Source organism: Pavona decussata, unplaced genomic scaffold (genome assembly GCF_977016875.1).
Source record: "Pavona decussata unplaced genomic scaffold, jaPavDecu1.1 SCAFFOLD_386, whole genome shotgun sequence".
NCBI classification, from domain to species: Eukaryota; Metazoa; Cnidaria; class Anthozoa; order Scleractinia; family Agariciidae; genus Pavona; species Pavona decussata.
The window spans coordinates 2,697,881-2,725,774 of record NW_028145758.1 but is presented as its reverse complement, the minus strand read 5'-3'; the positions used below and the strand labels follow the sequence as shown (position 1 = coordinate 2,725,774).

The following is a 27,894-nucleotide window of genomic DNA, read 5'->3' as shown; positions in this document are numbered from 1 at the left end:
CGGTCAGTCATTGTTTATTTTCAGAGTTTGGCTGATGCCTTTGATGGGGTCTTGTAAACCTTCCCATCCTATCTTTCAGTATGTGTGTGTTTATTTGTAAAATATCTTCTTTTTAGAACGTGCATTCCAAGTCCGTGAGAAAGTCCTGACAGCTGCCAAGTTTGGAAGCTTAAACTACCTTGTCGTCAAAGAGAACTACATAGCGGAGCAGATTGCGCCACATGTAAATATAATGATACTCGTTTTTCTTTTTACAAAAGGGATTTTGCAGTTGGTGATGTGAATATTTGATCTCGTTCCAGGTCGGCTGGCTCTCGATGGAAGGCACACTGCACATCCGGGAACCTAAAAAAAGTTGGAAGCAGTCCCACGTTTGTTTGAAGAATGGTTATCTGTTGGTGAATAAGGAGAGAGGGGTATCAACACTTTCTTTTCGGCTGGTTTCCTCAGAGAAACCCTACTTATTGATGCAGTGTTACAAACTTTTGTTTCAACTAAAAGTTGTTTCTGTTTTGTTTATCAGTTGATTTCGAAGGCTACCAAAGCAGAACAATGGCCGCTACATAAGCTCACTTTATACGTGGGTGTACCAGCCGAGAAAGCTACCAAGGGAGTGGACACAAGGTAGCCGGCCTTTTTTACCTACATAATTTTACACTACGAGAGTTTGCCAGGACTGGCTGACTAGACTTGTCAGTTTTAAAATAGCCGGCGTGCTCCTGCATGCATTATTTTAAGGAGGCTGGCAACAGTTTTTTTGGCCTTAGAGTGGATCTTTTCAAATTAAGCTTTCGCATAAAAGGTTTGCTTCGATTTCCCTCATGCTACACCACCTTTTCAATCTATGATCAAATTTTATTTTTTCTTTGGTTTCCAAATGGCAACTGAACTGAGTGGTGTTGCCAGTTTGTCTGACAATTGTATGCATCCTAGGAATTTAGTTCTTTTGATGTGAAAATAATTGCGTTCAAAGAACGCAATCCTAAATGCGTGTTGGTTGCTTTGTGTCTTTCATGCACAAGAAATTGAAAGTTTTTGTTGTCGGAACTGTCCCCCCTTCTCTCCCCCGCCTGGAAGATTCTTTTGTTGTTTGCAGGGGCAGAGTCACGCAATCGCCAAGGCTTTGACTCGTGTAACGCTTGCATTTGTGTCAACAAGTCGTACGTGTCGTCAAACGCGCTCCCCTAATCTCTGATTTCTACCAGTGTTACCACTTATGCTTCCGTCCTCCTAATGCTTGTTTCAATTTAAAAAGGAGGGTATGGTGGTTAAGTTGCGTTTCTCTTTATTTTTTTATTCTCCCTCTCTTTAACGTTTCGTCGTCTTATTTTTGCCAGTTGCGGTTTCACTGTTGTTGTGAAAACAGACCAAGAAGAAATCATCAGGTTAGTGATGAAAAACAGTCTAACTTGTGTTAAGTGGTCACCCTCGGGGAATGGCTAAGTGACCGCTAAATACAGGTTTCGACTTTATTACTTAGTGATGAAATATTGACTTATAATCTTGGCAGTTATCAGTTGAAATTACTGCTCAGTAGCTTTCATTTGAATGATCACACTTTGGGATTTCATCCACAGACTCAAAACTTAGAACCACCTTGTACAGCATATTAAACAGCACCACAGGAAAGAACTATTCAGTAGCTTTCATTTGAATGGTCACACTTTAGGATTTCATCCACAGACTCAAAAGTAAGAACCACCTTGTACAGCATAATAAACAGTACCCCAGGAAATTACTACTCAGTAGCTTTCATTTGAATGATCACACTTAAGGGTTTCGTCCACAGACTCAAAAGTAAGAACCACCTTGTACAGCATAATAAACAGTACCCCAGGAAATTACTACTCAGTAGCTTTCATTTGAATGATCACACTTAAGGGTTTCGTCCACAGACTCAAAAGTAAGAACCACCTTGTACAGCATAATAAACAGCACCACAGGAAAGTACTGCTCGATAGCTTTCATTTGAATGATCACACTTTAGGGTTTCTTCCACAGACTCAAAACTTAGAACCACCTAGTATAATATAATAAACAGCACCACAGGAAAGTACTGCTCGGTAGCTTTCATTTGAATGATCACACTTTAGGATTTCATCCACATACTCAAAACTTAGAACCACCTAGTACAACATAATAAACAGCACCACAGGAAAGTACTGCTCGGTAGCTTTCATTTGAATGATCACACTTTAGGGTTTCTTCCACAGACTCAAAACTTAGAACCACCTAGTACAACATAATAAACAGCACCACAGGAAAGTACTGCTCAGTAGCTTTAATTTAAGTGTCCGCACTTAATGATTTTTATTCACAGACTGAAGCGATAGAACCATTTTGTGCAGCATGATAAACTACTGGAAAGTTTTGCTCAGAAGCTTTCGTTTGAATGATGATCACACTTTACAGGTTCATCCACGGACTCAAAATTCAGTGTTGCATACATACCAACACAATTGGATACGAGGTTGGGGGGGGGGGGGGGGTGGGGGTGCCTTAGGGAAATGAAGCACCTCTTGCTTGTCTGTGAACAAGCTGCCATTCCGGGAGATTGTTCTCCGCTGCGAGGGTACAGGCAATCCCCTTGCGGGTTTTTCCGTTCTCCTAATTTTTGTTTATCATGCCGATAGTTGAAACTTGTATGTTAAGCTGAGTCGCAACCAAGGGTCGATGTCGTGTAATAACATGTATTATTAAATTCTCAGCCTCGGATATTGCATTTCCAGCGTTCTGATTGGTTCACTAAATCCCGGTTATCAGCTCATATACTGTAGTTTGACCTTATATGGAAAACGATTGCCCCAGGTGTCGCTAAGCTAAAAAATGTTTTCGGCGGAAAGCGAAAGTTTCTTCGGAAAAATGGAGAAAAAAGAAAAGAAAAGAAAAGAAAGAAATACCAGACAATGCCATCTCAATATAACAACAATAAAAGCCACAAAGTTCGGTATGACACTATTTAATGGTACGTATCTCTGAAGTTTCCTTTAAAATCAGAAAAAATTGCACGATTTTACGATTTAGATCACATAACAACAACAACAATAACAACCGGTTACCTTCAAAAATTTCAGGATGGCTTGCAAATCCTCAGTGGTGGTAAGAGGTTAAACTCGATCGAAGAAATTTCTCAAGAAGAGCTTAATGCCTGCCTTTCTGTTTGTACGCGTGTACGAGGACTCCAGTTACAAAAGTTCATCTATGAAATCCGTACGAGCGGCGGCCATAATGTTCGTTTCCGTCGCTCGGCACCACTCAGCAAAACATTTGTACAAATGAGCACAGCTCTTACGCTTCTTGATAAGCTTAAAGTTTAAAAACTTGCACTGAATGCTTGTCTCAGTGAGATTGTACCTCGTACACTTGGACTCGGCTTGCGTTGAGTGTGTTAAAACGTCTGCGAGGAATTCAGTTCAGCATAAAAAAAGCCGCCCTTGATCCGTTCCTTCGCTCGGCACCACACAGCAAAACATTTGCTAAAATGCGCACAGCTATTACGCTTCTCGATGAGCGGAAACTTCAAAAGCACTTGAATGCTTGTCTCAGAAAGGTTGTTACTCGTACACTTGAACGTTTCTTGAATTTGAAATGTCCGGCTGTGTCCGATCTACTTCGCTTTCGATTTTTCATTCAACTCCGTTCGTAAAGAGCTGCGCGTGTCATGTGATCATTACGTTTCGCGCGCTTTGGTCGGAAGTTGCCTCAACATCCGGTCGTTTTAATTTGAAAGAAATTTTTACTTAAAATTCAGTAAACTTCAACAGCAATATCCAAACGGGGAGAATTTAATAAAACAATTTTTCCATTCGCGCTTGTCGGATATAAGATTGGTTATAGCCAACTCGGCGCTTCGCGCCTCGTTGGCTATTTACCATCTCATATCCAACGCGCGCTGTTAATTACTAAAAACTGAATCGTTGTAAAATACAATTCCAAAGATTGGATTGGCTTAGCGGCCATGGTATATGAGCCATTATACCATGCCGGAGAAAAAGAGACCGTTGCCATGATAATGTCTTCCGGTTGTTCTTGCAAAGCAAAAATCATCAAGATCGAGCAATTTCTTGTTGTTGTTGTTGTTTTTTTTTTGTTTTGTTAATAAAACAATTATTCTCCTCGCGTTTGTACCCACTCAGTCACTGATATCCTTTTGGTTGTGTGAATAGGTATTTCTGCGTAAAAGAAAAGAGAGATATGCATCGGTGGTTGGCAGCAATACTTAACATGAAGGTAAACAATATGATCGTTGTTTTTATTCTATATGACTTAGTAACGGACGCAAATACGACGCCATTTCTGAGCTCGCGTCGACTCGTGTTCTTTTCGTGACGCACGTACTCTTGATTAAATTCACGTGTAGGCACAACGAGATGCAAGTTTCTAAAGTTTAGTCGTTCAACTCAAGACGACATAATTTGACCTAAGTGTTGTTTTATTTTGGTATGACTGTGTAAGGGTAATATAAACTAACATCGCGACCTGGGCCAGGTTATTCGGAAGCTGCTAAACGCTAATCCACTATTAAAAGTTAACTGAGCTTTTTATCTCGCTCTTTGAAAATAACTTTGAAGGCATATTTTAAGCTGAAAATAGAGGGAAGTCTGTTTCAAAATTGAAGCACAAACATCTTTTTAACAAAAACTTCAATGATGTAGTTTAACTGGAATAAAAATTCTCACTAATCGTGGGTTTATCTTAATGCTATGAACAACTGCATGGGTCCTGCATTTTAGGGCCCTGGGGCCCGTTTCTCGAAAGTCCCGGTAACTTACCGGGCCCGATAAGTATATTTTGAAATGTTTTTTCGCCGATTACACAGTGATTACAGACGTGGTACTTGGCCAATGTTTTCACAGAATTATGAGATTTTAAAATTTAGTATTAAAAGCTAACATAAAATGACTTAAATTAAGAAACATTTTTCACCAAAGACGCTTATCGGGCCCGGTAAGTTACCGGGACTTTCGAGAAACGGGCCCCTGGTCGTTTAAAGAGCGGATAACTTTATTCCGCGGCTAAGTCGCTATCCAGCGGATAAATTGAAACTAAAATGTTTATTTTAGCACCCTGAAGGCATTTGGTCTGACCCTACGCAGGAAGCTAAGGTAACAGGATGTTTTTCTTCTTTTTCTTTTACTTCTTTTCCGTAAGACTATTTAAGCGAAGTAGAAATATTAATCATGGAAACCATTTTGTTGACTCACATTCTTAAGGACGGTGCCTACTAATACCGAAGTATTTTTGTGCGGTTTATGACTATGCAGGAAAAGCAGATCTTAGCAAGGGCTATTGGAATCCAAAAAGAAAATTGGGGGTAACCACGCATTTTTCAGAGATAATTAAACATTAATATCTCTAAAAAACGCCAAAATATAAAGCAATGTATGGGATTTTTTCCTAAATTGAAGCGTAATTATCTCTGAAAAACGCATGGCTACCCCCAATTTTTTTTGAGATACCAAAAGCATTTGGTAAGTTCTTCTTTCTCCGTATAGTTTTACACCGCGCAAAAATATTCCTGTATTAGTAGGCACCACCCATAGGAAACCCGAGTATCTCGCGATGTGCAGAACGTATGCACAGTAACAATAGTAGGCACCGTCCTTAATTGAGGAGAGGTTTAAACTTGCGATGCAAGTGTGCATTGGTCGGTCAAACCCTAGCTATCAAATATTTTAATTTAACAAAATGAAGCTGAGAACATCTCCGAGCTGTGATCGTTGTAGCCACCCCCATGAAAATTTACTTCACGTTCTATATGAATGCCCCAGTACTCAAATTTGTTGGCAAATGGTAATCAGTTGGTGGAACGAAAAGAGATCGGAAAATGTCACCTTAAACGCTACGGATATTCTATATAGCTATAAGCCAGAATTAAATATTTGTCTAGTTCTCAATCATTATGTCATCATTGCAAAATATCACGTCTTTCTTTCGTGGTTAAACAAAGCCTACCCCAGTTTTGAAATCTTCAGCTTGTTGCTTAATGAGAAGATCCTTTGTGGATGGACAATTGCTTTTAACAATAACACACTGAGGAAGTTCACAGCAAAATGGACAGCACTATGCGCGTGAGCTGCGATAAATATGTTCGTCTCGAGGGATGTGCCATTCCTATTTTACTTTCCTTTTTCATGTTATTTGTCTTGCTTATTAGTTATAATTTCTCACTCTTGTATGTATACTAGCCCCGTTGAAAAACAATGTATAGAAAGTTAAAAATTCTTTGTATTCTAGTTGTGTAAGTATCCGTAGTGTAAGTTATGTGGCTGGCTGTATTGTATACAAATAGTTCAATTAAAAAAAAAAAAAGAATTAAAAAAAAGTATATGTTTTTCAGATTTCGTTAAGCTGTTTTGGCCAGTGGGTTGCACCATGTTTATGTAATTGGAAAATATGTTGATTTCAAATCAAAACTTCTAAAACCGAAAATACCGACAACTGGCCCAGAACAAAAATGACATTACTTGCAGTAGATTTCCCTTTTCTTTCGTTAATTGCGCGCATATTGCCGATTTTTCTCAACAGGGACATCAAGCGGAAGAGTTACCAATGTATCTTGGCAGACAGGTGTGTTGCTAAACCGTTTCGTCGTCTAGTTGTTTAATGACTATATAGTTTAAAGTGCAACCACCATATTCCTTTAATCTCGCTTTTTTGATGCAATCCGATTATTTGGTTGAATGAACTTTCCAGCATACTTTTTTTTCACGTTTTTGTCTACAACCTTTTGTGATATGTTGGTTGTGTATGATGGAAACGCTCGAGCTTTTCAGGGGAACTGTGTTGCACCATCAAATATAATATCTAAAATTTATGTAATGTTTAAAACACGAGCAGCAGTGTTTTATCGGGATTTAGACCCGATAAAAGACGAGCTGTGAGTTTTTTGAACGGCTTCAAAAACATTCCTGGAAAAGCGTGTGTCAAGAGAGTTAATAACAATGATGCTTTTGTGAACGTTGGAAATTAGCATACGAGAAAAACATTAAACACCGCATACTAATAAGGAGGAGGTTTTATCAGGTTTTAAAACCACTGCACGTGATGTTTTATCGACCATTTGATAGGTCAATGGGCTTATGAATTATTAATGCATTTTTGAAGTTCACACAAGCATTCTCATGTGCTGTAGGTTTATTTGCAGCAAATTACAGTATGTCACTTTGTTTACATTAACAGTCAACGATTCTTCGACGAAAAGGCTCCTCAAAAGGGATTATGGAGGAACTGAAAGTAAAGCAGAAATCTTTAAGACGATCTATGCACCGAGATCCTAAAAGATAAGACACAAGGAGTCTTTGTGCTGTTGGTTTACGTTTAAAAGAAAGAGGAATAATATTATCATTAGTATAAAAATAAGGAGTTAATTGTAAAATACATTATGTGATGAATTGCAATGCAAAGAACTTTGCCTAAAGTTAGAACATTTCGGTTGAGAATTTTAAGATGTTCAATGGAGTAAGCTAAAATAGTCCAGACTTTTCTGACTCGCTGCGTTCATTGGCTGTCGAGTGTAGCAGAAGGTATGTTTTGATGAAACCTTGCAGCACATTAAAACGGAAAGTGCCATATTTTGACAACTTCTGTTCATGTTTCTTGGCTGCATGGTCCAAGGGAATCCTGAGTTGGTTCAGTTGAGTCTTGAGTTCTTCTCCGTAATCTGATTGGATAGTTAATTCGCATGAAAGTAGCGGAATTGATCGCATTTTGGCGCTTTGTGCTGTAACAGTAGCAAAACTTACAACAATAAGAATTTACGACCGAAATAGAACTGAACTTCTCTTGTCGGAACAAAATATTCTCACAAATAAAACGGAAGATATATTTGGAAGAAACCAGTAAAAATTGTCATTGAATTCAATTTTTTTTGTGAGAAGGGAAGGGGGGGGGGGGGGGGGAGGGGGGAAGGGGGTGGAAGCGAATGACTTTGCACGCCATGCGTGCCAATTTTTCATAATTAAAAATATTTTCTTAATTAGCATCACTTAGCAAATTTCATCATGGATTTTATTGTAAGAATGTCATAAAAAAGTAATAGTTTGGGTTTAAGCGGCCAATCATATCATTTTGCAACACTAAAGTGCGCGATGTATATAGAATAGATTAAAACAAATTTTATAGTTCGATTTTCTCACAACTACCTGGAAATTAATAGCACATTTAAACAACCACCACAGCGACCAGAACAAAGGGTCATATGAGCAGCATAATGGCTCTATATGTGGTTCATATATCTCAGGAAATTCAGTGGTGTAGCAGCTCTCGCAAGCGTTTTTGTTCTATTGTTTTCTAGAAGGGTTACAAGCCAATCACTAAGACTTAGGAGAGCTGCTACATCGCCCGGAAAATTTCTTAGTCGATTTCTGCAAAACACTTAGCGCCGTCAAATGACGTACTTCTAGGTTTTGTGTCGCACCTCTTAAGGTGGGCTTCGGTGCAATTGCTGGCACCGTTTTGTAGAGACCTTGAAGCAGGAGTATGTTTTTACTGAAACATATTTTATTTAGCTAGAAGATAGATACTTCTTGTTACTAAGAGGCAATTTAATAGGTCTAGGAGATGATAAGATGAATAGTAAAAAAAATAAATTCATTAATAACCTTACTTAGTTAGAGCGGTTTCAGTTGAGTGTCTTAAAACCAAAATCAAAGTTATCGCTCCAACCAATCACAGCGAACGTAAACATCACGTTAACCAATTACAAGTGGCGTCAAGCGCGGGAAAGCGCATGCGAACAAGTCACGATTGGTTTTAATTCTTATTGGTTGTGAAAGTAGCGCGAGTTTTACCAACCAATCACAGTGTAGCAAAGTAAAGCCAAAGCAAACACGGAATTACTTTTGACACTCAATTGAAGACCGGTTGTAAAGATATAACTCGGATTACCCATTTTTCATAGCGACTGCTTAAAAATCGATAAAAGGTAATCCTTTGTCTCCAGAGAGCGCTAAAGTACAACATGGACTAATTTTCACAACAAACAGCTTCTTTGGAAAGTCCTGCTTTCATTTGAATGGTCAAACTTTAGGATTTCATTCACAGACTCAAAAGTTAGAACCACCTTGGACACAGTTAGAACCACAGGAAAGTACCACCCCGTAGCTTTTTTAAAATTTTATTTTATTTAGTTACCCACACAAAACAGCATATAAAACAGGTCGAACAAGAATCGTTGTTTATTACGTATCAGTAAAAGTGACAAGGATGCCTAATGAAGCTTTAAGCTTGATGTTTTAGGATAGGTTTGACATGAACTGCCAAACTTAAACGTTTCATCCAGACTCAAAAAAGTAAAGCCACCTAACTTGAATCAAAGATTAAAGAACATCAAAGAAAGCAGACGAAAGGTTAATTATCAGCACAATCGAGGAATGTTTAGAAATCTGGAGAAACGTGAATTAAGTAGATAGCTTTTGAGTACCATCTTTGACGAACATTAATCCAATTTTATGTTGTTTGTTAGCTGTTAAATAGGTTAAAAGTTTGGACATTTCGTCTGGTTATTTTGTTATATTTTTGGATATTTTTGTACAAAAATTTTAATGAGTAATTTAAAAGATAAATGAAAAGGATTTGTATCCGTCAATGGTTAGCTTATTTTACTGTATATTCTCCAAATTGCAATAAATGCTAGATGACTGAAATATTTTAAAATTGACCAGTTTGTTGTGTCCATAAGTAAACGCTCTCAGCAAGAACGACCACACAGCCATCCCGAGTTGCTTATGAAAGCGAGGCTTCGTGCATTTTTTTATTGTGAAAATTAGTTTTCAGTCATATGCAAACGAAACTAATAGACCTTTATCACTCGGCGGCCATGTTGAGTCTCAGGAGAATAAAAAGCTTTGTTTTTGCACGGCAAGCCTCGCACTGAATTCACGTCAGGCCGAGGCTTGCCGTACGAAAACAAAGCTTTTTATTCCCCCGAGACTCAACATGGCCGCCGAGTTATAAGGGTCTATTTTCATGTGAAACGCTTTGCACTTAGCCTGGTTTCATATCGAGGTTCAAAACAACTCGGAAATGGGCTATTAACGTTGTCCAGAAAGTCTACGCGACAAGACCGCAAAAGGATATGGGTAGTCTATTAATATATTTACCAAACTCAACTGTAGCTCACCCCTGCAGAAAAGAAATCACGGGAACAGAAAAAAAAATGTGATATTTTGACCCATCCTGAGTTCCTGACAACCGTGAAATTACAGTCGAATTACAAAGATTAAAAACTACTCATGTTACTTTTCGGTCTTGTCTCGTAAGCTCGTGGCCCGTTCCAAGAGGACCCACCTTGTCTAGCGTAGGCAGGGAGAAGAAGACGCTACCTATCTCGTGAACATTACCGACATAATTTGAGTGGCTTTAAAATTCAGCTAGCAAGAGTTAGCATTCAGCTAGATAAACAAGAAAAGTGAGGTTTGAATCTCATTGTCATTTTTTACTGCTGGATAGAGGGGTGGCTAGCCAATAAAGATACCATCTCTTGAGGTTCAGAAATATTCTCAATATTGAAATGGGCATGCAAATATTGATCTTTCCTCGCAAGCCTCCACTGCAAGTTAGATCCAGTTCAATACCCAGAATACGAAGATGGTCTATTGAAATAGCTGTATACGAAACGGTGGAACGTGTTTTTCGCCGTGTGCTCTGATACGTTATTCAGCCATCGGATAATTAACATTGTTATATACCTAGACTTTCATTCAACAAAACGAGCACTGTGATTGGTCGATTCTTGGTCACGTGCCCCTGATTAAATAGAAATGTATCCCGACCAGGATACAATTCCGCAGTTGTTGCCCTCTCAGTTGTTTGTTTGTTTGTTTTGCTGTGATTGTTGAAGGAAAAGCCTAAATATATAACAAAGCACTTAATGTATGGTCCCTCGGGAAACTAGTTGGTTTTGTTTTCCCGAGAGTCCTGATGTTTCCCGAGACGAAACTAACTGTTTCCCTCGGGACCATACATTAAGTGTATAATAATCCACCGAACAGGAGGTAGACAATGATGGATATTTACCTCACAGCCGTTGAAAGCAAACAGCCCAAGTAGATAGGTTTAACTTTTTATTTACATGATACTTTTGATTATACTAAACTAAAACCCATCCATATATGATAAATTTTTCAAACATTTTAGTCTTGTCGGGTTAACGACGAAAAGGCGAATCTTTCCAAGCAAATCTGCACAGTAGTTTCTGACAGGTGGAAACAAGGACTTGTTCTACCATCAATCTTACTCTGGTTTGCTCTACTAATTTGTCTTTTATCCACTGCATTTACGAGTTCTTACGTTCTTAGATTTCTGTGTTTTTAAGGCAGACAAAAGCCTTCAAATATTAATCTAAATGATTAATAAATTAGATATAAAAGCGCAGAAACGGCTGAACAGAAAATCGTCATGGAGACCGAAAAATCTAAAGTACTGTGACGGCGAGGATAGTTGACTAAATTTGAAATAAAATCCAAGTTTTCTTTTTCATGAATGCACCATCGAGTACATCCCTGTAGTGTGTAAGGGTGGAAGAAAGCCATCCCCTGCGTCTGAAAGCTGGTTTACTTGTATTTCTGTGTAATGAGCTGGCTGGGCTTCAACTTCATCTGAAAGTTTAAAAAGTTCGAATTAACTTTTGATCTAAGAAAAACGGAAACAGAAGACACAGCATCCATAATTACACAAATGATGGGATCAGAGAATTAACTCTGCAGTGTATGTTAAAGTACTAAAGTGAACTCATGAATCTCCCACTGAGCGTTGGCCCTAGTAAGGAAATGGGAGATCGCACGAGGAAAAGAAAAAAACTATCCGATCATGGCGGGAATCAAACCCACGACCTCCGGAGATGATCGTCCGTTTCTCTACCGACTGACTTACGAAGCCAGAAGGGAGCAAGTGGTGGATGATTATGGTGGTATTTGCGGCAATGTGAATGTAAAGGGTACAAATGAATGAATGTTGTGCCGCTAGTATTAAGGACACAAATGAACAGTGGATCAGAGAATTAACTCTGCAGTGTGTAAGTTAAGGATGGTGCCTACTAATGAGGAAGTATTTTTGTGTGGTTTATATCTATACGGGGACAACAGATCTTAGCAAGGGCTATTGAAATCCAAAAAGAAAATTGGGGGTAACCACGCATTTTTTAGAGATAATAAAGCAACAATTATTCTAAAAAACAGTGAAACACAAAGGAATGTATGGCGTTTTTTCCCCAAATTGAAGCTTTATTATCTCGGAAAACCCCAAATTTTCTTTTTGGATACCAAGAGCACCTGCTAAGTTCTGCTTTCTCCGTATAGTTTTAAACCACGCAAAAATATCCCTGTATTAGTGGGCACCACCCATAGGAAACCCGAGTATCTCGAGATGCGCAGTAACAAAAGTAGGCACCATCCTTCAAGTGCTAAAGTGAAGCCATGAATTACCTTGCTTCTGGACTTTGACTAGGCCTAGCTTGGTTTCGCTCAGAAATAGTTGGGCGCGCGGGTAAACACGCAAGCCCGTGAAATCGTTCAACGCGCGCTGAGTTTCCGCGTTGCGGGCAATTTACGTGTTTTTCTTTTGGTTGACAGAAGAAACTGTTCGTAGTCTACCGACAGAAAGCATACATACACGTATAAATGAAACTTTTCATTCTTCATACGCCGAGAATGAGACTGTCGACCGACTGAGTTACGAGGCCTGTCGGGAGTAAGTTTTAGGTGATAAATATTGGTAATTGAACTGAGTGGAGTGCAATTTGGTCTGAAATAATACGCGTGATTTCAAAATCAAACGAGCGCGCAGCGCGAGTTTGATTTGAAATCGCAAGTATGATTTCAGACCAAAATTGCACGACACGAAGTTCAATTACCACTTAATTACATCCATTTTGAAATCACAGAGTATCATTGTCAATATTAATATTCTATTTGTGTTACTTCATTTCCATTTTGATAGGCTAAAGAAAGGATGCGATTTAGAGCAAAAAATGGTGCAATTTGGGAATAAATTGCACCATTTTGGACCAATCAGATTCCAAGGATCACCAGTGATTTCAAAATGGATGTTATTATGGTGGTAAACGTGGTGGTCTCCCATTTCCTTACTCACTTAACACTTTTACACACACTGCAGAGTAAATTCTCTGATCCATCATTTGTGTTATTAGTGCTAGCGGCACAAGATTCATTTGAAGCTGGACATAATTTACAAAAAGTGATTTTCAATGCAACCTTGTCGGCTTAAACCGTAGAAAACGACATTGTTTGGTCCTATGATCTTTGCAGATAAACTAATCAGATTAGTAAGAAAATAGAAGAACCGTAACTAGGATTCATAATAACAAAGATAGACTAGTGGTCTCTGGTTGAAATGATTTGTAAAAGATTATGAGCTTTCGATAGCACTCTATCTGTCCTATCTTTGTTAATCAGATTAGATTGGATTATAGGGCGGCCAAATAGCGATGAGCCGGCTTCCGCAAACTTTCGCGTGTATTTTATGAAAGTGAACATAAGACATAGAGTAGTAAACCCAAATCATACAATTCCGTGACAGACAAAGTCGTAAGTTGTCGCAAGTTTCCAGTAGAATAGGCCGTTTACAGACAGCACAGACCAATGAAACCTGATAAACTAGAATTGTCTACTGACCGTTATGTCCGGTTACTTGTGTTCGATGTCTTTGTAAAGATCCTTCTTCATTGTAGTTTGATGGAGGAACTTTTCTTGGACACAACTGGCCGAGGGTTGGGCGAATTCCAAAACGACCTGGAAAATAAATGAACAAATCCAGTTAGGACCCGGGAGAGGACAAAAACGGGATCGGGATAGACACGGGACAGGACAAACACGGGACAGGACAGACACGGGAAGGAAGAGTCAGCACATGGGCGTATTCAAAAAAATTCCCACTTCTCGTTGCGACTGAATTCTAACACGAAAAAACACAAACAAGTATCCAGTTCCCACCTTCCTTTTTAATTACACTTCCTTTTAATAACGAGCTATCAGAAAGAGGTTTTAAGTTATCAGCTTCCTTTTAACAACGCTTCCTTTCAATGACAGGCGATCACGACATGTTTCAAATCAAAACGTTTGAATGTAGAGGACCACACCCGGACCACACAACGTACAAATATACTGTTCTGTATACTTTGCTGCATGCCGGATCTGTAGAGATGCACGTGGCAAACGTCGCTTCACATGGAAACAAACCAAACTTATTGCAAGGCTGGTTCTGCGGTGAAAGGTTTTGTTCACCACGATCACCCATCAAGTCGCCATTCCTTAGTCATAACAAACCATCAAAACACGTATCACGTTGCAATCTTCCTTTCAATAAAATCCCTTTTCAGAACGCACCATATTCAAAAAATAAACAAACACGTATCAAGTCGGCATCTTCCTTTTCAAAACATTCCTTTTTCATAACACACCATCACACACGGCACTACCCTGACTGTACCAGCAATATCTTATGTTAAGGCTACAAAGGAAACCGAGTCAACTCTACAATAGTGACTAGAATAAGAGGCTAAATCATGCATCACAGGTTCGGTTTCTAAGATAAAGAAGGAAAATGTGTGGTAAACAATATGACCGCAAAGGCCAGGACTCAAAGTTGAACCACTTAAAACGCTATCTACTTGACCACCAAGCCTACAAAAATTTAGCCTATGTAGCTGGTGTTATTGTCCGTGCGCGAATGTTAGGTTTTCGCGGTAGAGCCGCTATGACCAGTATAAGCCACAATAATGAACAGCGCAAGTTGCAAGAAATCGCCTTTTTCCTAGTCACTCGTATCGCGGCTTCACTGTTCCCAGCTAGTTATGCAGGCGAACCTAAATTTAGCATTGCTGATGATGATCAATTAATTACTGTCACGTGCACAAGTCAATCGATTAAGGCATCTGTGATGCCATTCTTGTTTTAAAAATTTAGACTTCTGGCACAGATGAGTTGAGGGCTCGATTCTTGGTAGGTTTCAACATTTCATGTTTCTGCTCTTTCTTTCGTTTGTTTCCAGTTTTTCTTTCTTTCTTTCCTTTCTCTCTCTTCTTCGAACAGTCAACTCCCTTTATCGGGGACACCATTGGGACCGCGAGTTAGTGTCCTCAATAGCGAGAGTCCGTAATAGCAGGAATTCCTTTCAGTCAAACGTCTGTAATTATTTTTGGGCCGGGGATAAGTTGGCGTCCGTTTAAATCGGGGTGTCCGTAAATTTAGCGAGGTGTCCGCAAGGAGAGAGTTGACTATTTATTATTGTTTCTCTTTTTTTATGAGGTAAAAAAAGTATGTTTTTATTTTACTCACGTGGATCTTCGACTCTTTCTTGTCGCCGATGCTCCAAATGAACATTTATGATATTTTGAGCCTAACAGAAAAATAAAACTTTGTCATCAGCATTTATAAGTATTGAAAAAAAGAAGAAAAAAAGATAATTTTATCGTTGTTTGAAAGATAGTTAACATTAACCCAGAATTAATGGTCTGTGAACAGCCTTCCCAATGGGGTATGGGCAAAGATTAAAAATTGGCAAAATGAGCTTGGCTCTTCACCCTATACCCTACTTGGGAGCCTGTTCACAGGCTAAGAATTAAACGTCAACAAGTGCTGCCTGTTTATGTTGTTGAAAATCACTTCCACTGCTAATTTCAAGTAATAATTGCAAAGCAGAAGGAGTCACAATTTACAGTGAAGCCCCCTCTCCTCAAAAACCAGCATTTCCAAATTCCAATTCAATCCAGCATCTGAGGGCCACAGGTTTGTCACTTGCAGCAGACTGTTACATTGTAAGAGTAACCCGCATTAAAAAAATTCATTGATTGATTGGTGGATTTCTTTGATATTAGGGGTTAAAGGGTTAAGCAAATTGCCTGCAACTTATCATGTAATGACAATGAATAGAACAAAGTTAAAATTTAATAAGTGAATGATCTTGGGGACCACAATTTTTTTAGTTTTTCTGTGTGTCTGGGACTGTGACTGCATGTCTACTAAGGAGAATCATCCACCTAAGGAAGGTGTGTGCAAGCAGGTGTTTGACTGTATAACAACATGTTTGGTTTATCAAAGAGTAAATTAAAGGTAAATTGGCCACCATAAACAGATCTCTTTACGGTGACAAATTTACCTTCAGTTAACAACTCTGTTGATAAACCAAACATTTGTTTCTGCTCCCCACCGACGCAGCGCCACAGTTTCTTTAGACACATTTGTATAACAACATGTTCGTTACCTTCTGTCGGCATAGAATGCGATCAGGATCAGTTGATAGCTCTGTACTTGCAATATTATTTTTGATGGCCATTGATGCTGTGGATCTTGCATGCGCAGGCAGCTGCTCTTGATAGCTGCTGTCAGTGAAGTCAAACTCTTCTTCTACAGGTGAACTTTTAATTCTACATCATGAATAAAATTGAAAATTAATAGTACTTTTTAATTAAGGAATTTGATGGGCTACAGGCAAGGGAAGCTCAGAAGATGCAACTTTTTCTTTATTTGCCTATTTATTAACTCATTCATTCATCCATTTTGTTTTTCAAATGAAGGGAAAAAGGAATAATATTATAACTAGTAGTAATAGAATATTTTAGTGCGTCGACTTAGGCCCTTAGGCACCCTACTGGGTTGCATTAATCATGTTAAGATTACAGGAACCTGTAAGTATAGTTGCAGAACATTAGGTTATTGTCTGGAAACAATTGTCAACAGCCGTTAGAAAGTAATAATTTATTACTTTCTTCAAAACTAAAAATTTTCTTTGCACTCTGTTAGTCCGAAATTTTCCAAACAGTTCTATTTTTATTTTCCTTTATACCAGATTTTAGTAATGAAATAAATGAGACATAGAAAAAAGGACATAAAACTTGTTAAAAGATTTTTAAAACAAAGACAAATATAAATGAAAACATCTATTTTTGTGAACTTTCAGTGGTGATGAAGATTTTCATTAGAATTTAATTTTAGTATTAATCATTAACAAAAAAATATTTCCAGCAAAAAACAACAAGATCTAGTTAGAGATTACAACGCCTCAAATCAAATTTTAAAGGTCTTACTTACTCCCTATTTGTTAAAAGACTGTAAATCCTTTCCATCAACAGGGATGCTGCATTTGGCTTGCAGTGAATGGTGCCCTCTATAACCTCTTTAGGAATGTCAAATTCATGTCGCTGAAAAAACTAATTCGCAAATATGTACTAATATTAGGCCACATACGAGATAAATTTCCAAGACAAGTTTTATTTTATTTGGATAAGGGGGTTCATTTCTAAAGAAAATGTGGTACTGTGCCAGTGGGGAAATAGAAACAAATGTTTGGTTTTATCAACAGAAAATATAACAAAGGCTATTTGGCCTGCTGTTAATATGAGATTCAAGTTCTGACGGTTTAAGTGTTAGCCCTTTGTTCTGATGAAGGACTACTACTGCAAACGTCAGCACTTGGAATCCCTTTAAGATGGCCATTTATTACTAAACCAAACATTCATTTTATTTTGTTTCCTTGTCCACAAGTGGAGCCTCCCTCAAACCCAATAGTTAAACTGTAAACAAAATATGCAAGTCAAATACTGGACTGGAGCAATGATTGTAATGGCAGTAGGACTGAATAGAGTGCAGTTGGTATGTAATCTGATGGGTGATCTAGTGTTAACACAATCAGATGACCACATCTGTATATAGTGCAAGTCTGATTTATCTTAAATCACAAGTATGATTAAAGACATATTAAACTGGTTGACAAGAACTGAAATTATATTATATAATTTACCAATTAATCATTGAAAACTTTTTGGAGAATGAAAAGGTGAGACATGTCGCGTAAAGCAACTACAGTCAAGTGACGCATAAACTGCCCAATTGTGTTACACTTCCAGAAAGCATCCATACATCTTCCACCCCCTGGTAATTCCAAATCAACTGCCTACTTTCCTTTAATAGTACTTGCCTTTCAAGCCCCCCTCCCTAGTAGAATTTATAATGATGTTCATGGGGGAGGTAAGGATATTCTCTGGAAACACACATGATTACTTTTTAAAGTCATGACACATATACTAACGCTCATATCATGGCTGCTGATAGCAAATCAGATTCCAGCATATTTTTATCTTTATAGCATGATTGATCAAATAAAACTTACTTTAAAAAGGAAAATCTCAAAATCAAATGCCCAAAGAATAAAAGTGACAAATTAATTCTGAATTAAATCAAGGATTTGAGGAGACACTAATACAGATAATATACTGGTAAAAATATTTACAAAATTGAATTTCATTGTGGCTTCAGATGCAAGGTCATGTAATGAAAGTAGGCAAAACTAACATCAACTTGTGCTGCCTTGGTTGCAGTAGACCAAACACCTCTACGGTTCCAAAATTGTGGAATTTGTGCTGAGGTTTGAGTCTGTTTGGCAACAATTGTACTATTTTTCTGACCAAAGTGATCAGAATAGCGAGAATTAGATCCTTAATACGAATAAATCTATTAGTTTTGTAGTCTCCCTATTCATGAATTTAAACTGTATCCACAACTCTTTGCTAGATAAACGTGATATATTTGTCTGAGCTGAATTGAAAATATACTTAATAACACCAACCCTTTGAAGTTGAGACCAGTTTCCCTGTCTGCTAGGTAATGATGTTCCGTTATCGTAAGAATGCATTTCAATTTCCTGTGGAAAATACCAAGAGAATATCTCTGCCACGAGATATCCATTTGAGAAATCCCTGTTTGAAATATAAACAGAAATGTAACCTTGAGCTGATCTGAGGAGATCATGACTTTCGGTGAGTGTAAAAGATCGAACATCAAAAATCCCTTCGGGGAAAACAAAATGCTCGTAAGCTTTACCTCCTAGTATTCCTAACAGGATGAGAAAGGTCCAAGCTTTGTATCCATTTCAATATTTCCCTTGGTAGACCGCTCATTTTTGTGTAAAATGCAAGTAAACTCGAGCTATATCGAAGTAGACAAGAACCGAAGGTTTACGTTTCCAAGGGAATGATTACCCATGATTCTCGTTTTCTTGTACAATCGCGGGCGCGCACAGGCAAGAGAGTGATGGGGAGGGAGGGGTGGTTGGGATCTGTTGTAAAAATTTTCAATACCCAGAAAAACAAAATTTTGATTCCTTTATAGATGAATTAGTTAAATAGTTGCTTAAGTACAGTTTCTTTTGTAGACGATAAACGATCAGCGCCATAATACCTAGCCTCCCACGCAGTCGTTTTTAAGGGACTCGTATTACCTCCTCCCCACAAACGCCTGCTTACCCAAGCGCCAAATTCCTTTCCGCCGCTAAGCCAATCACAGTGAACCTTCTAAAATCTGGAAGGTCAGAACGCCTCTCGCGGGAACAGTGAAAAACATCACGGCGGAGACAGAACTTGACCGAGCTTACGTAAGCTTTGAGTACACGTTCAAAATTTTTCGTTTAAATGCCTATAAACTGACTGCAATCAAATAATTTAGGACGGGAATTAGCTTTATTTTGGTCAATTTGCCGACTGGTTACGCCAAGTCGCTTTAATATTTATCACGCTTTGCCTTCAATCTTATCGACCTTGTCGGTGTGGAGGAAACCGAAATATTACCCGATATGTCGGTAAACTTTGAAGATTTGGCAGTTGAAACTCGCTTTGTTGTAGCAATTTGTTCGGGGGCACGTGCGACATTTTCCACAAGGACCAGACCACAAGTTGATCGGCTCTTTGTCGTTTAACTTTCCGTTTAATAGTCTTTAATGGACTGATATTAAAATACTGCAGATCTCGCCTTGATACCTTCTACATTCTTCTTTGCTTTCTCGAATCAGGTAAGTCTCTCGTGGCACTTCGTACAAACAAACAAATCTGCTCCAGAGTTTCCGCACCCGTAAGAGGCGATATCTTCACCGATTGTCAACTCAATCAGTCGGGGGAGATCGATTACACTTTCCCCAAGATTTTGAGTCTCCCAGGAGAACACGTCGCACAAGAAGCGCTTGTATTCAAATTCGATCTTTGTTTTGGCGTTTCAGTCATGACCAGCCATTTCAGAACTGAAAAAAATATATATATTCCAACTTGGTTCCCTCATCTCTCAAGACTCACATGTACCAGAGACTGTACAAAGCTCGCGGTAAACGGAAGCGGCCATTGTAACCAGCAATTTGATTTGATATCATCAGACAATGACTCGATGGTGATTGGCTAGGGTGCTTGGGGAGTAAAACAATGGGAAAGGAATGTGGCGCTTGGGTAAGCAGGCGTTTGTGGGGAGGAGGTAATACGAGTGGCTACATAATACCACGCAGAAGCACAGCGCACGGTTCGGCAACCCCGCAAACTGTTCCTTGTTGTGGGGGTGGGGGAAGGTTTGTCCTGAGGGGCTAGTGGTAAGGAAAGGGAACAGGTAACACACTGGAGGGGAGATGGGAGTCGGCAGATGTGAAACATTTGCCTTTAGTTTTTTTAAATGCTTTGTTCAAAGATTTAGAATTGCTGACATATTTGTTCGAAAAGTCAGGCAGTCCATTGTTAGTAAATGCGTGAATTTGGAAATGAAACTCTGCTTACAAACGGATCTAAACGGAGTTTGTTTGTTTTTACAGCAACCTCTCTGTCTTTTCCAGTTAAACTACACAATGTAGCTCTCTGTTCAGCCCCAGTTTTCCAAAGTTTGTTTGAATGAGAACTGAAGTTGTGTCTTGAATCGAAGATTCATGGACAGCCGATCGATGAGTAGCCGACTGCGCGAAATTATGTGTTTACGTTCGAAGCGCTTGGTAACTTGTTCTGCGATGTATCCGAATCCGGAAAAGACAACTTATTTGATGTCAAGTCAAGTTTTATAACTATTTACAAAAGAACAAAGGAGGTGTTACAAGTATTGAAAGTCAGGATATAAAAACAGAAGTTCTTCCCAGGCACATCCATCTGTATCTTCTTTTTTCCGTGATAAACTTAGAGGATTTTGTTGAATTCTAAGAAGATCAGAAAGCTGCTCTGTAGACGATTCACTTGAAAAGTTTGCAAATGTCCGCCACAAATTCGCGCGCTTATATAGCGATGCTTTCCACGTTAGGTTGTTAGTTACTTTGCTCGTAAAAATCACTGAGCAAGGAAGGAAATACATCGAGACTTTTTACTTGTTTAAGGCAAACAATCGAGCACCGTTCAATCAAATTAGAAATTAATTTTAGAAGCAGGCAGCCTAGACTGCGAGAGTCATTCTTTTGCTCGAAAACCCGCGGAGAAGAACGCATTTCTTGCAAAGCGAGCACAATATTCGAGGGGCGAGCGGCAAAGCGCTCGCCCCTCGAATATTGTGCTCACTCAGTTTTTTTCGTTCTTCCTCGCAGATTTTCGAGCAAATGAGAGACTGCTCGCGCGCACTCTACTGACAAGCCGTTCTGTTTTTAGATGACCTCAGTGATCAAAACATTTGGGCGAATTAAAACTTAAGCCACCAGTAAACTACCTGCGCTCGCTCTTGGAAGGTTATAATCGCCGGCCGAGATCCTTTCAAGATAAACATTAACCTCAGCTGGAATCGCTGTCTTGGAACGAACAGTAAAAAACCCAGTAGCGCTGCACGTGCCATCAAAAGTGCAATTTCATATTTCTGACGAGACTCCTGATCTTGGCAACATGAGCACCTTATTGTGAGGCAGCTATACGGCCTTTTAGCTTTCTTTATTTGCTCACCGCGGTAGGGCAATGCAGACAAAAGATTTAAAAGTTTGTCGTTATGAATTTTAAAGTGAATTCATTATGGCGTTTAAACACGTGGTTTGCTAGGGGTCGCACATGTTTGGACAGTTCTTGCTTTGTTCTTTGCTATTGTTTCGTCGTTGCTCAGTTGTTAGCTGTTAACTCAGGCGTGAAACGCACAAAAAGGCTCAAAACCCTTTTACATTTGTCAATGAAAAGCCTTCTAAAAGGCAAGGTGCAAAATGAGACCAGTTTAAACAACAACTTATTTGTGAAGGAGTACAAAATAAACTTGTATTTGTGCTTGCAGTGCCGAAATTTTACATCAAAATCGAACTGAAATAAGCGGTTTCGAGGCAACATGTCATACTCAGGAAATATGTGGTTTTCGCGCGAAATATTAAATCCCCCAAGACTTAAGCCAATCACTTTGCGGAAAAGAAAGTAAACCACCTGCTAGCCAATCAAAACGTAGTTTGTATCGCCCTTTAACAGGTGGACTACAGTCAAAGATTTGATCATAAATTTAACATTATTTCTGCCTAAGTAACAGGTTCTGCAGTGATAAAAAAGTCTTTTGTAATCTCGCTGTCAGAAAGGTTCTTTGTTGGGCAGGCAAATTAATTCAAAGAATCAAACTTTGTTTTAGCTAAAACGTTTCTCCGGAGTGGAGGTGCTGGATCGCAAGTTTGCAAAGAAGATTTCCTCTGATATTTCTGGTGAGACTATTTCCCACTTCTTTTCTTCATCACAGTAGAAAAGCGCATTGTTTCCGCTGGGAAATAACTTCGTATTATTGACTTATTATTGGCAAAGAAGTGCGCAACACAGATTGAAAAGGCAGGGGACGAAAGGGAAACAACCTTCGCAATCCACAATCATTTCGATCTCAAAGAAACATCAATTGAACACATCAAGCAGTGAAAATGGATTTGAGTGGTGAAGCAAAAATAAGCCTGGAAATTACTTCCTACTCGCCGGTAGCCTCAGTGATAGCACTTTACTGCCTTATGACCATTGGGATAAATATTTTCGTCTGCTACTTCATTTACCGCAAAAGGAGTCTACGAACGTCCTGCACCGCACTAATCGTGGCAAACTTAGCCGCTGTGGATGTTTTGGTTTCAATCAAGGATTTGCCTCTCTTGATCTCTGTGAGCACAAGTGGAAGGTGGTACTTTGAAGAGCACTGGTGCCGGAGCTATGGACTCACAAATGTCATCTACATCATCGTTTCGATTTCAACGCTCGTGACAATCACAACCGAACAATATTTCCGAATGACCGAGGTACAGAAAGGCCCGGGAAGGTCTCCTCGTTCAATTCCTTTGGGTTATATCATCGCGCACACGACTCTCTCCTACTCGCTGTCTTTGTTATGGAGCAAGTACGTGTTTATCAGCAGAAAAGCCTTCTGCGAAGTTGATTGGCCACCTTCCGGGTTGAGTTTCACCCTGGTGACATCTTGCATTTTTCTCATCCCCGTCTCGCTGTTGATATACAATTTCTTTGGAAATGACGCCGAGGAGAAAATCTCCAGCGAAAAGGAGAAGTTGGCCAAGATGGAAAGCGGAGAAGAGGAAAGCGATGAAGACAAAGCCCACTGCCGTCTGCAGCTCGCCATCACAGTGTTCTTGCTCACTTGGTCACCGTACGTGGTCGAAAGTTTTTTCACGTACTCATCCGAAGTCCCAAACATCGTCGGAGTTGTGTGCGCTTTTATTCCAATCGTAACCACCACACTTATTCCCCTGTGGTACATTAAGTGGAAGAAGGAAGCAGATAGACTATACCCTGCTGTTTCGTACGTTCAGAATTGCTAAATCTTTCGCTTACTTCCACAAACAGTTTTCATTTTGCAAAATATTGTGGATCCAGCACTCCTGGAAAGTACTGGTCAAAAGCTTTCTTGTAAGTGGTCCTCTGGAGGATTTAAACGCAAGCATTATTGAAAGAACTACAAGCGCGGCTTGACTTGTTCAGATGGATAATTTTTGGCCAAGAAATGTTAATTATCCCTACTGCTAATTGTTACAGTGTAATAAATTTAAATTTTATATTTTCTCAACGACAAGACGGAATTATTTGTCTGCTCATGCAGGTTATTAAAATGTAAAAAATATAGAAACAAAGGAATTAATAGCGTTTAAGGGCAGGAGGCACAAAAGAGCGCGGAAAGAGTTAGTCAGAACGCAATGAATTTTCTTTCTAATTAAAAAGAATTCTATCGATCTTACTCTTATGTAAAATATATTTTACTTTTCGTCAAATAAATTGAATTTTCAAGATGATCACCATTGGTTCATCATTTCAAATGGGAAATATATTTAATTTATTGTATAAAATTGTCACCGCCAGAGATACGATAGGATATTGGTCAGGAGAAACTAAACGAGACTGTGCAGATAAAGCGTCATGTCGCTAACACAGGTGTCAAATAATATTTTTGGATATCCAATAGTTCAGTTTTAATTGACAACATAGCACAAGGAGAGAGTTGCCAATAGCTTAACGGGTCTTAATGATCTCATAATGTGTTCTTCACGCAAATAATATGATCAGTTTTGCCACAGTTGATCAAGACATCCTGTAGGAATTGGAGAATTGTACTCGGAAAAAGTAGGAATTAAGTAAGATTTTTTTTTGGCTTGGCATAATTTGTCTTAACGCCGAACATATTGTCAAGTACGTATTTGTTGCACGGCTTGGTTGTCCGTCGTTTCATAATTTGCCTCTCAGTTTGTAAATGAAAGAATACTGATTAAAATAACAGATTAATATTTTAGAATCCAAGGTAGCTCACTTTTTCTCGCTCACCCTCCCCCCGCCTGCCTCCCTCCCCGATCATATGCACGCCTGCTACGCAGGCTTAGTCCACGACTTACACTAATTAATCGGCTGGTATGTTTTTCTCCCATTTTTTCCTTTAATTAGAGTAGCGGGGGTCCTACAGAGCTTTCGGTAGTATTTGAGAGTACCGGATCTATCCTGAAAATCCTCGGACATAGACGTTCACGTCGTGGGGCCCAAGCGTGAAGCGAGCGCCGAAGGCGTGCGGAGCTTGCTTGGGAGGTTCGGGCGCATGCTCTCCTGGGAAGTGCTGCGATTGCACCCATGCTCTCAAACATTGTTTTCGACGTTCCTGGGATCGGAGAAGTAGTTTTCTATCCCTAGCTCTGGTCATTTCTTGAAATAATTTATGATAAGAAATCCTTTTTGTTAGCCATGTTTTAAACTATATCATTCGGTTGTGTGAGAGATAACGAAATGTTTTTCTGATTGCACGTTAGTGAAGAGCGAATACTGTAAATCTGGTGTGCTGGGACTTCATCAAGGTCCTCGTCAGTCTCAAAGGCTGAATCATCACACCAAAGTACTGGACATCATATAGCATAGCAAGCAACCGGAATTTTCGTCTGGCCTCCGGTCTCAACTGAAAACCCTGGTCTTACGGTGTCATCGGAGAGCAGGGAGTCGCAGTAGTCAGAGCACTCGCCTCAGCATCAATTCGTTTGCCCTCGGTTGGAAAAAATTCCCGGGCTCGTCGACCGGCATAGTGCTATTTCAATCAAAGCCTCGACCTTACGCGATGGGACCAAAATGTAGTATGGGTAGCTGTAAATATTTTGAAGGTCAGCCGTGTATTTCGCGTTTTTCATTGCAACAGGATAGGCTAAGGACGGTCCCTTTTACATGTAATACAAAGGTACTTTTTCCTAGTTTATGACCATGCCGGCGGAAAAAGAAGATCTTAGCATGGCTGTTCAAATCGAAAAAAGTAATTGTGAGTAGCCCAATCTCGTCCCCCAGGGTCTCTCCTCTTCACGTCCCAGGGAGCGAGAGAAGAGGAGAGGCCCTAGGAACGAGGTTGTGAGTAGCCATGAATTTTTCAGAGATAATTAAACAGCAATGTTCTAGAAAGCGTTAAAATGCAAAGCAATGTATGGCATTTTTAAGTATCCCTGCAACAAAAGTGGTTACCCCCAATTTTCGTTTTATATTTCAATAACCTTTGTAAGATCTTCTTTTCACGCATAGTCATAAGCCGCCCAAAGACAGCTTTGTATATCCTTTGTATCTAGTGTTATTAGAACATCCCGAGATGTGCAAAACGCATGCGCAGTAGTAAAAGGAGCCACCGTCCTTAAAATAACATAAACTTTCGTACGTCTTTCTGATCTATACAGCGGGTACACGCGAGTCTTCCTTTCTGGACCTTATAATTTCCATCATTCTAATCAAAGCTAATTCAGATAAGTCTTATTTCTGACCTTTTGTATTATGGATCTACCATCTCATTTTTGTCTTCCTTAGCAGGAGCTGTCCTTAGACATAGTAAATCACAAGTAACATTCAGGCAAGCGAGCGTCTTGGGGGGGGGGGGGGGGGGGTGGTGGAGGTCTGGAGGTCTGAAATCTAGACGTTCGGAAAAGCTATTTTCAGCATTCTCCACGAGATATTTCGTGAAAAAAATCAATCTCGATCAAGTGTAAAATGACAGGTAATTTTAGAGTATACAGCAATATTTCCGAGGTTTTGTTAAGTTGATACACATATCTCGGCCTCGGTACACCGAAAACAAGTATCGCTAACTAACCAAATTAATCTATATATTCCGTGTGTAAAAGATGTCTTCAGTTGAATTTCGTTCAAAAAAATCTTTTTCAAGCCTTCGTAAATTTCCAGTTAGTCTTGTACCGAACAAAAAAGCATTTTTTTAAATGCCCTAACTCAGACTAAACGTATTTATTAAGTCCCGCCACTTTCCCCAGTTTTGTTTCATATGATAAATAACCTCAGGTTCAGGCTATAATCTGTTCCACGATGAATAAGTAGCATCTCTAGGCCACTTTAAAATCATTCCTCACTCATTGTGGAATTTCACCGCCACAACTGATACTTCCCGCGGGTGAAGTAAGAAGAATGGCGAGGATCTTGTGAATGGCTGGAAATGTCTGAGGGTCACAGGCAGACAAAGCTGAATTTACCTTTGCAGGTCTTTCTTCAAACGGTATGTTTTCATAGTACAATTCCACTTTGCAATCTCTACTGAGAAATAGGTTGATTCGTAAAGGTGAATAACTTTTTGTAAAATTTTAGTATTTCAGTTTTGATCACGGGTCCGGCTATGCTCATTGCCATTGATAGCCTGTCTGCAAGCATCAAGCCTTGATGACATCGTCAGAATCTGGCCTAAATTTCTTGTTTTACATGGTCAACAAAAGAGAAAGAAAGAAAGAGCACATTCACTTTTTGGTAATTATTTGTAATCTGGTTAGAGCTGCACCCTGCATTAGAACGATGATGCTGGATATTGGCAGTACGTGATTTTATGATCTTGGTTCCCAAAGCCTGAGCAATTGTCTCTATCTGGAACCATAAACTCTCCCACAACTTGACAATCACAAGGAGAAAAATAGGGGGCTGTAAACGGGCTTTTGTCTTTGAATCGCTTTCCTTTTGTTTGCTGTTTCATCAAGCTCGAGCGAGTCAGTTGTGGAAAGTTGCAAAGGTAAACTAATCACAGTAACGTTTAAACTATCTACACTTAACACTTCAGAAAGTCACCCTAAAGACCGTATCTAGATATAGTCTTAGATCGTCCGGCGAAGTCCGGCTCATTCAACCGCCCAGAATCAAGACTCTGCGTACGCTGGGTGATCGTAGCTTTACCGTAGCCGCACCAGCGCTCTGGAACGATTTACCCAACGCAGTTCGCTGCGCACAAAGCGGTTCAATCTTTCAAGGACAGGTTGAAAACTAATTTATTTCGACAAGCCTTTGACCTTTATCAAAATTATAATTATCTATTAGGAATCATCTATAAATATTTTATTCATAGCTTATTTCCTTATGAATGAAGTTGATCATTGTATTTTAGCCATTGACCTTGTAATTCCATTGTAACATTAAATTATATTTATTAAGGCTATCTATATTGTAAAGTGCGCGAGAGCATCTGTTTATGATTCGCGCGCTATATAAGTAACAAATTATTATTATTATTATTATTATTATTATTATTATTATTAAAGTGAAAAAGTTAAAACGATCTCCATTTTTGTTTGGAGGGGGGGGTAGGGGGGGGGGGGGCAACTGTCCCCCTTGCCCCTCCGCGAGCTACGGCCTTGCGGACAATCGGGTCGGACAATCGCCGTGAATCGAGGCTAAATCGCTGGCCCTGAATTCTGCCATGTTGATGCTATTGCGATCGT

General features: G+C 39.3%; 3 protein-coding genes across 5 annotated transcripts in view; 2 read left to right on the top strand and 1 right to left on the bottom strand.

Moving 5' to 3' along the window:
- LOC146451661 (arf-GAP with Rho-GAP domain, ANK repeat and PH domain-containing protein 1-like) overlaps nucleotides 1-9,657 on the top strand; it is a 41,787-nt gene extending 32,130 nt beyond the window's left edge. For 2 of the 3 annotated variants that reach the window (XM_085098717.1, XM_085098716.1), the window contains exons 38-45: nucleotides 117-223; nucleotides 303-416; nucleotides 524-624; nucleotides 1,338-1,385; nucleotides 4,167-4,230; nucleotides 5,064-5,105; nucleotides 6,529-6,570; nucleotides 7,183-9,657. In XM_085098717.1, the coding sequence (XP_084954843.1) occupies nucleotides 117-223; nucleotides 303-416; nucleotides 524-624; nucleotides 1,338-1,385; nucleotides 4,167-4,230; nucleotides 5,064-5,105; nucleotides 6,529-6,570; nucleotides 7,183-7,287 (623 nt within the window). In that variant the 3' untranslated portion in view covers nucleotides 7,288-9,657. Of the gene's footprint in view, nucleotides 1-116; nucleotides 224-302; nucleotides 417-523; nucleotides 625-1,337; nucleotides 1,386-4,166; nucleotides 4,231-5,063; nucleotides 5,106-6,188; nucleotides 6,216-6,528; nucleotides 6,571-7,182 lie in introns of all 3 variants that reach the window. The other variant, XR_014859957.1, reaches the window with a different exon arrangement.
- A 1,396-nt stretch (nucleotides 9,658-11,053) lies between these two features.
- LOC146451660 (spermatogenesis-associated protein 4-like) lies at nucleotides 11,054-18,998 on the bottom strand. The gene is made up of 7 exons (XM_085098939.1): nucleotides 18,837-18,998; nucleotides 18,583-18,712; nucleotides 17,049-17,167; nucleotides 16,222-16,384; nucleotides 15,297-15,357; nucleotides 13,635-13,751; nucleotides 11,054-11,600 (listed from the first exon to the last, which is right to left on the bottom strand). Exons 1-7 carry the CDS (start codon nucleotides 18,911-18,913, stop codon nucleotides 11,479-11,481), a joined length of 789 nt encoding a protein of 262 aa, XP_084955065.1. The 5' UTR covers nucleotides 18,914-18,998; the 3' UTR covers nucleotides 11,054-11,478.
- Nucleotides 18,999-21,028: 2,030 nt separating this feature from the next.
- LOC146451659 (melanopsin-like) lies at nucleotides 21,029-24,461 on the top strand. The gene has a single exon (XM_085098810.1). It carries the CDS (start codon nucleotides 22,606-22,608, stop codon nucleotides 23,500-23,502), a length of 897 nt encoding a protein of 298 aa, XP_084954936.1. The 5' UTR covers nucleotides 21,029-22,605; the 3' UTR covers nucleotides 23,503-24,461.
- The last annotated feature ends 3,433 nt before the right edge of the window (nucleotides 24,462-27,894 follow it).

Bases quoted from the DNA above. Each gene is read 5' to 3' on its own strand.
- LOC146451660 (XM_085098939.1), bottom strand. From the start codon at position 18,913: ATGAGCGGTCTACCAAGGGAAATATTGAAATGGATACAAAGCTTGGAC. The intron at 17,168-18,582 runs GTTGGTGTTATT...TTTGCGAATTAG, and splicing joins ACTGGTCTCAACTTCAAAGG to TTTTTTCAGCGACATGAATT. The intron at 13,752-15,296 runs GTGAGTAAAATA...TTTATTTTCCAG, and splicing joins AGAAAGAGTCGAAGATCCAC to GTCGTTTTGGAATTCGCCCA.
- LOC146451659 (XM_085098810.1), top strand. From the start codon at position 22,606: ATGGATTTGAGTGGTGAAGCAAAAATAAGCCTGGAAATTACTTCCTAC.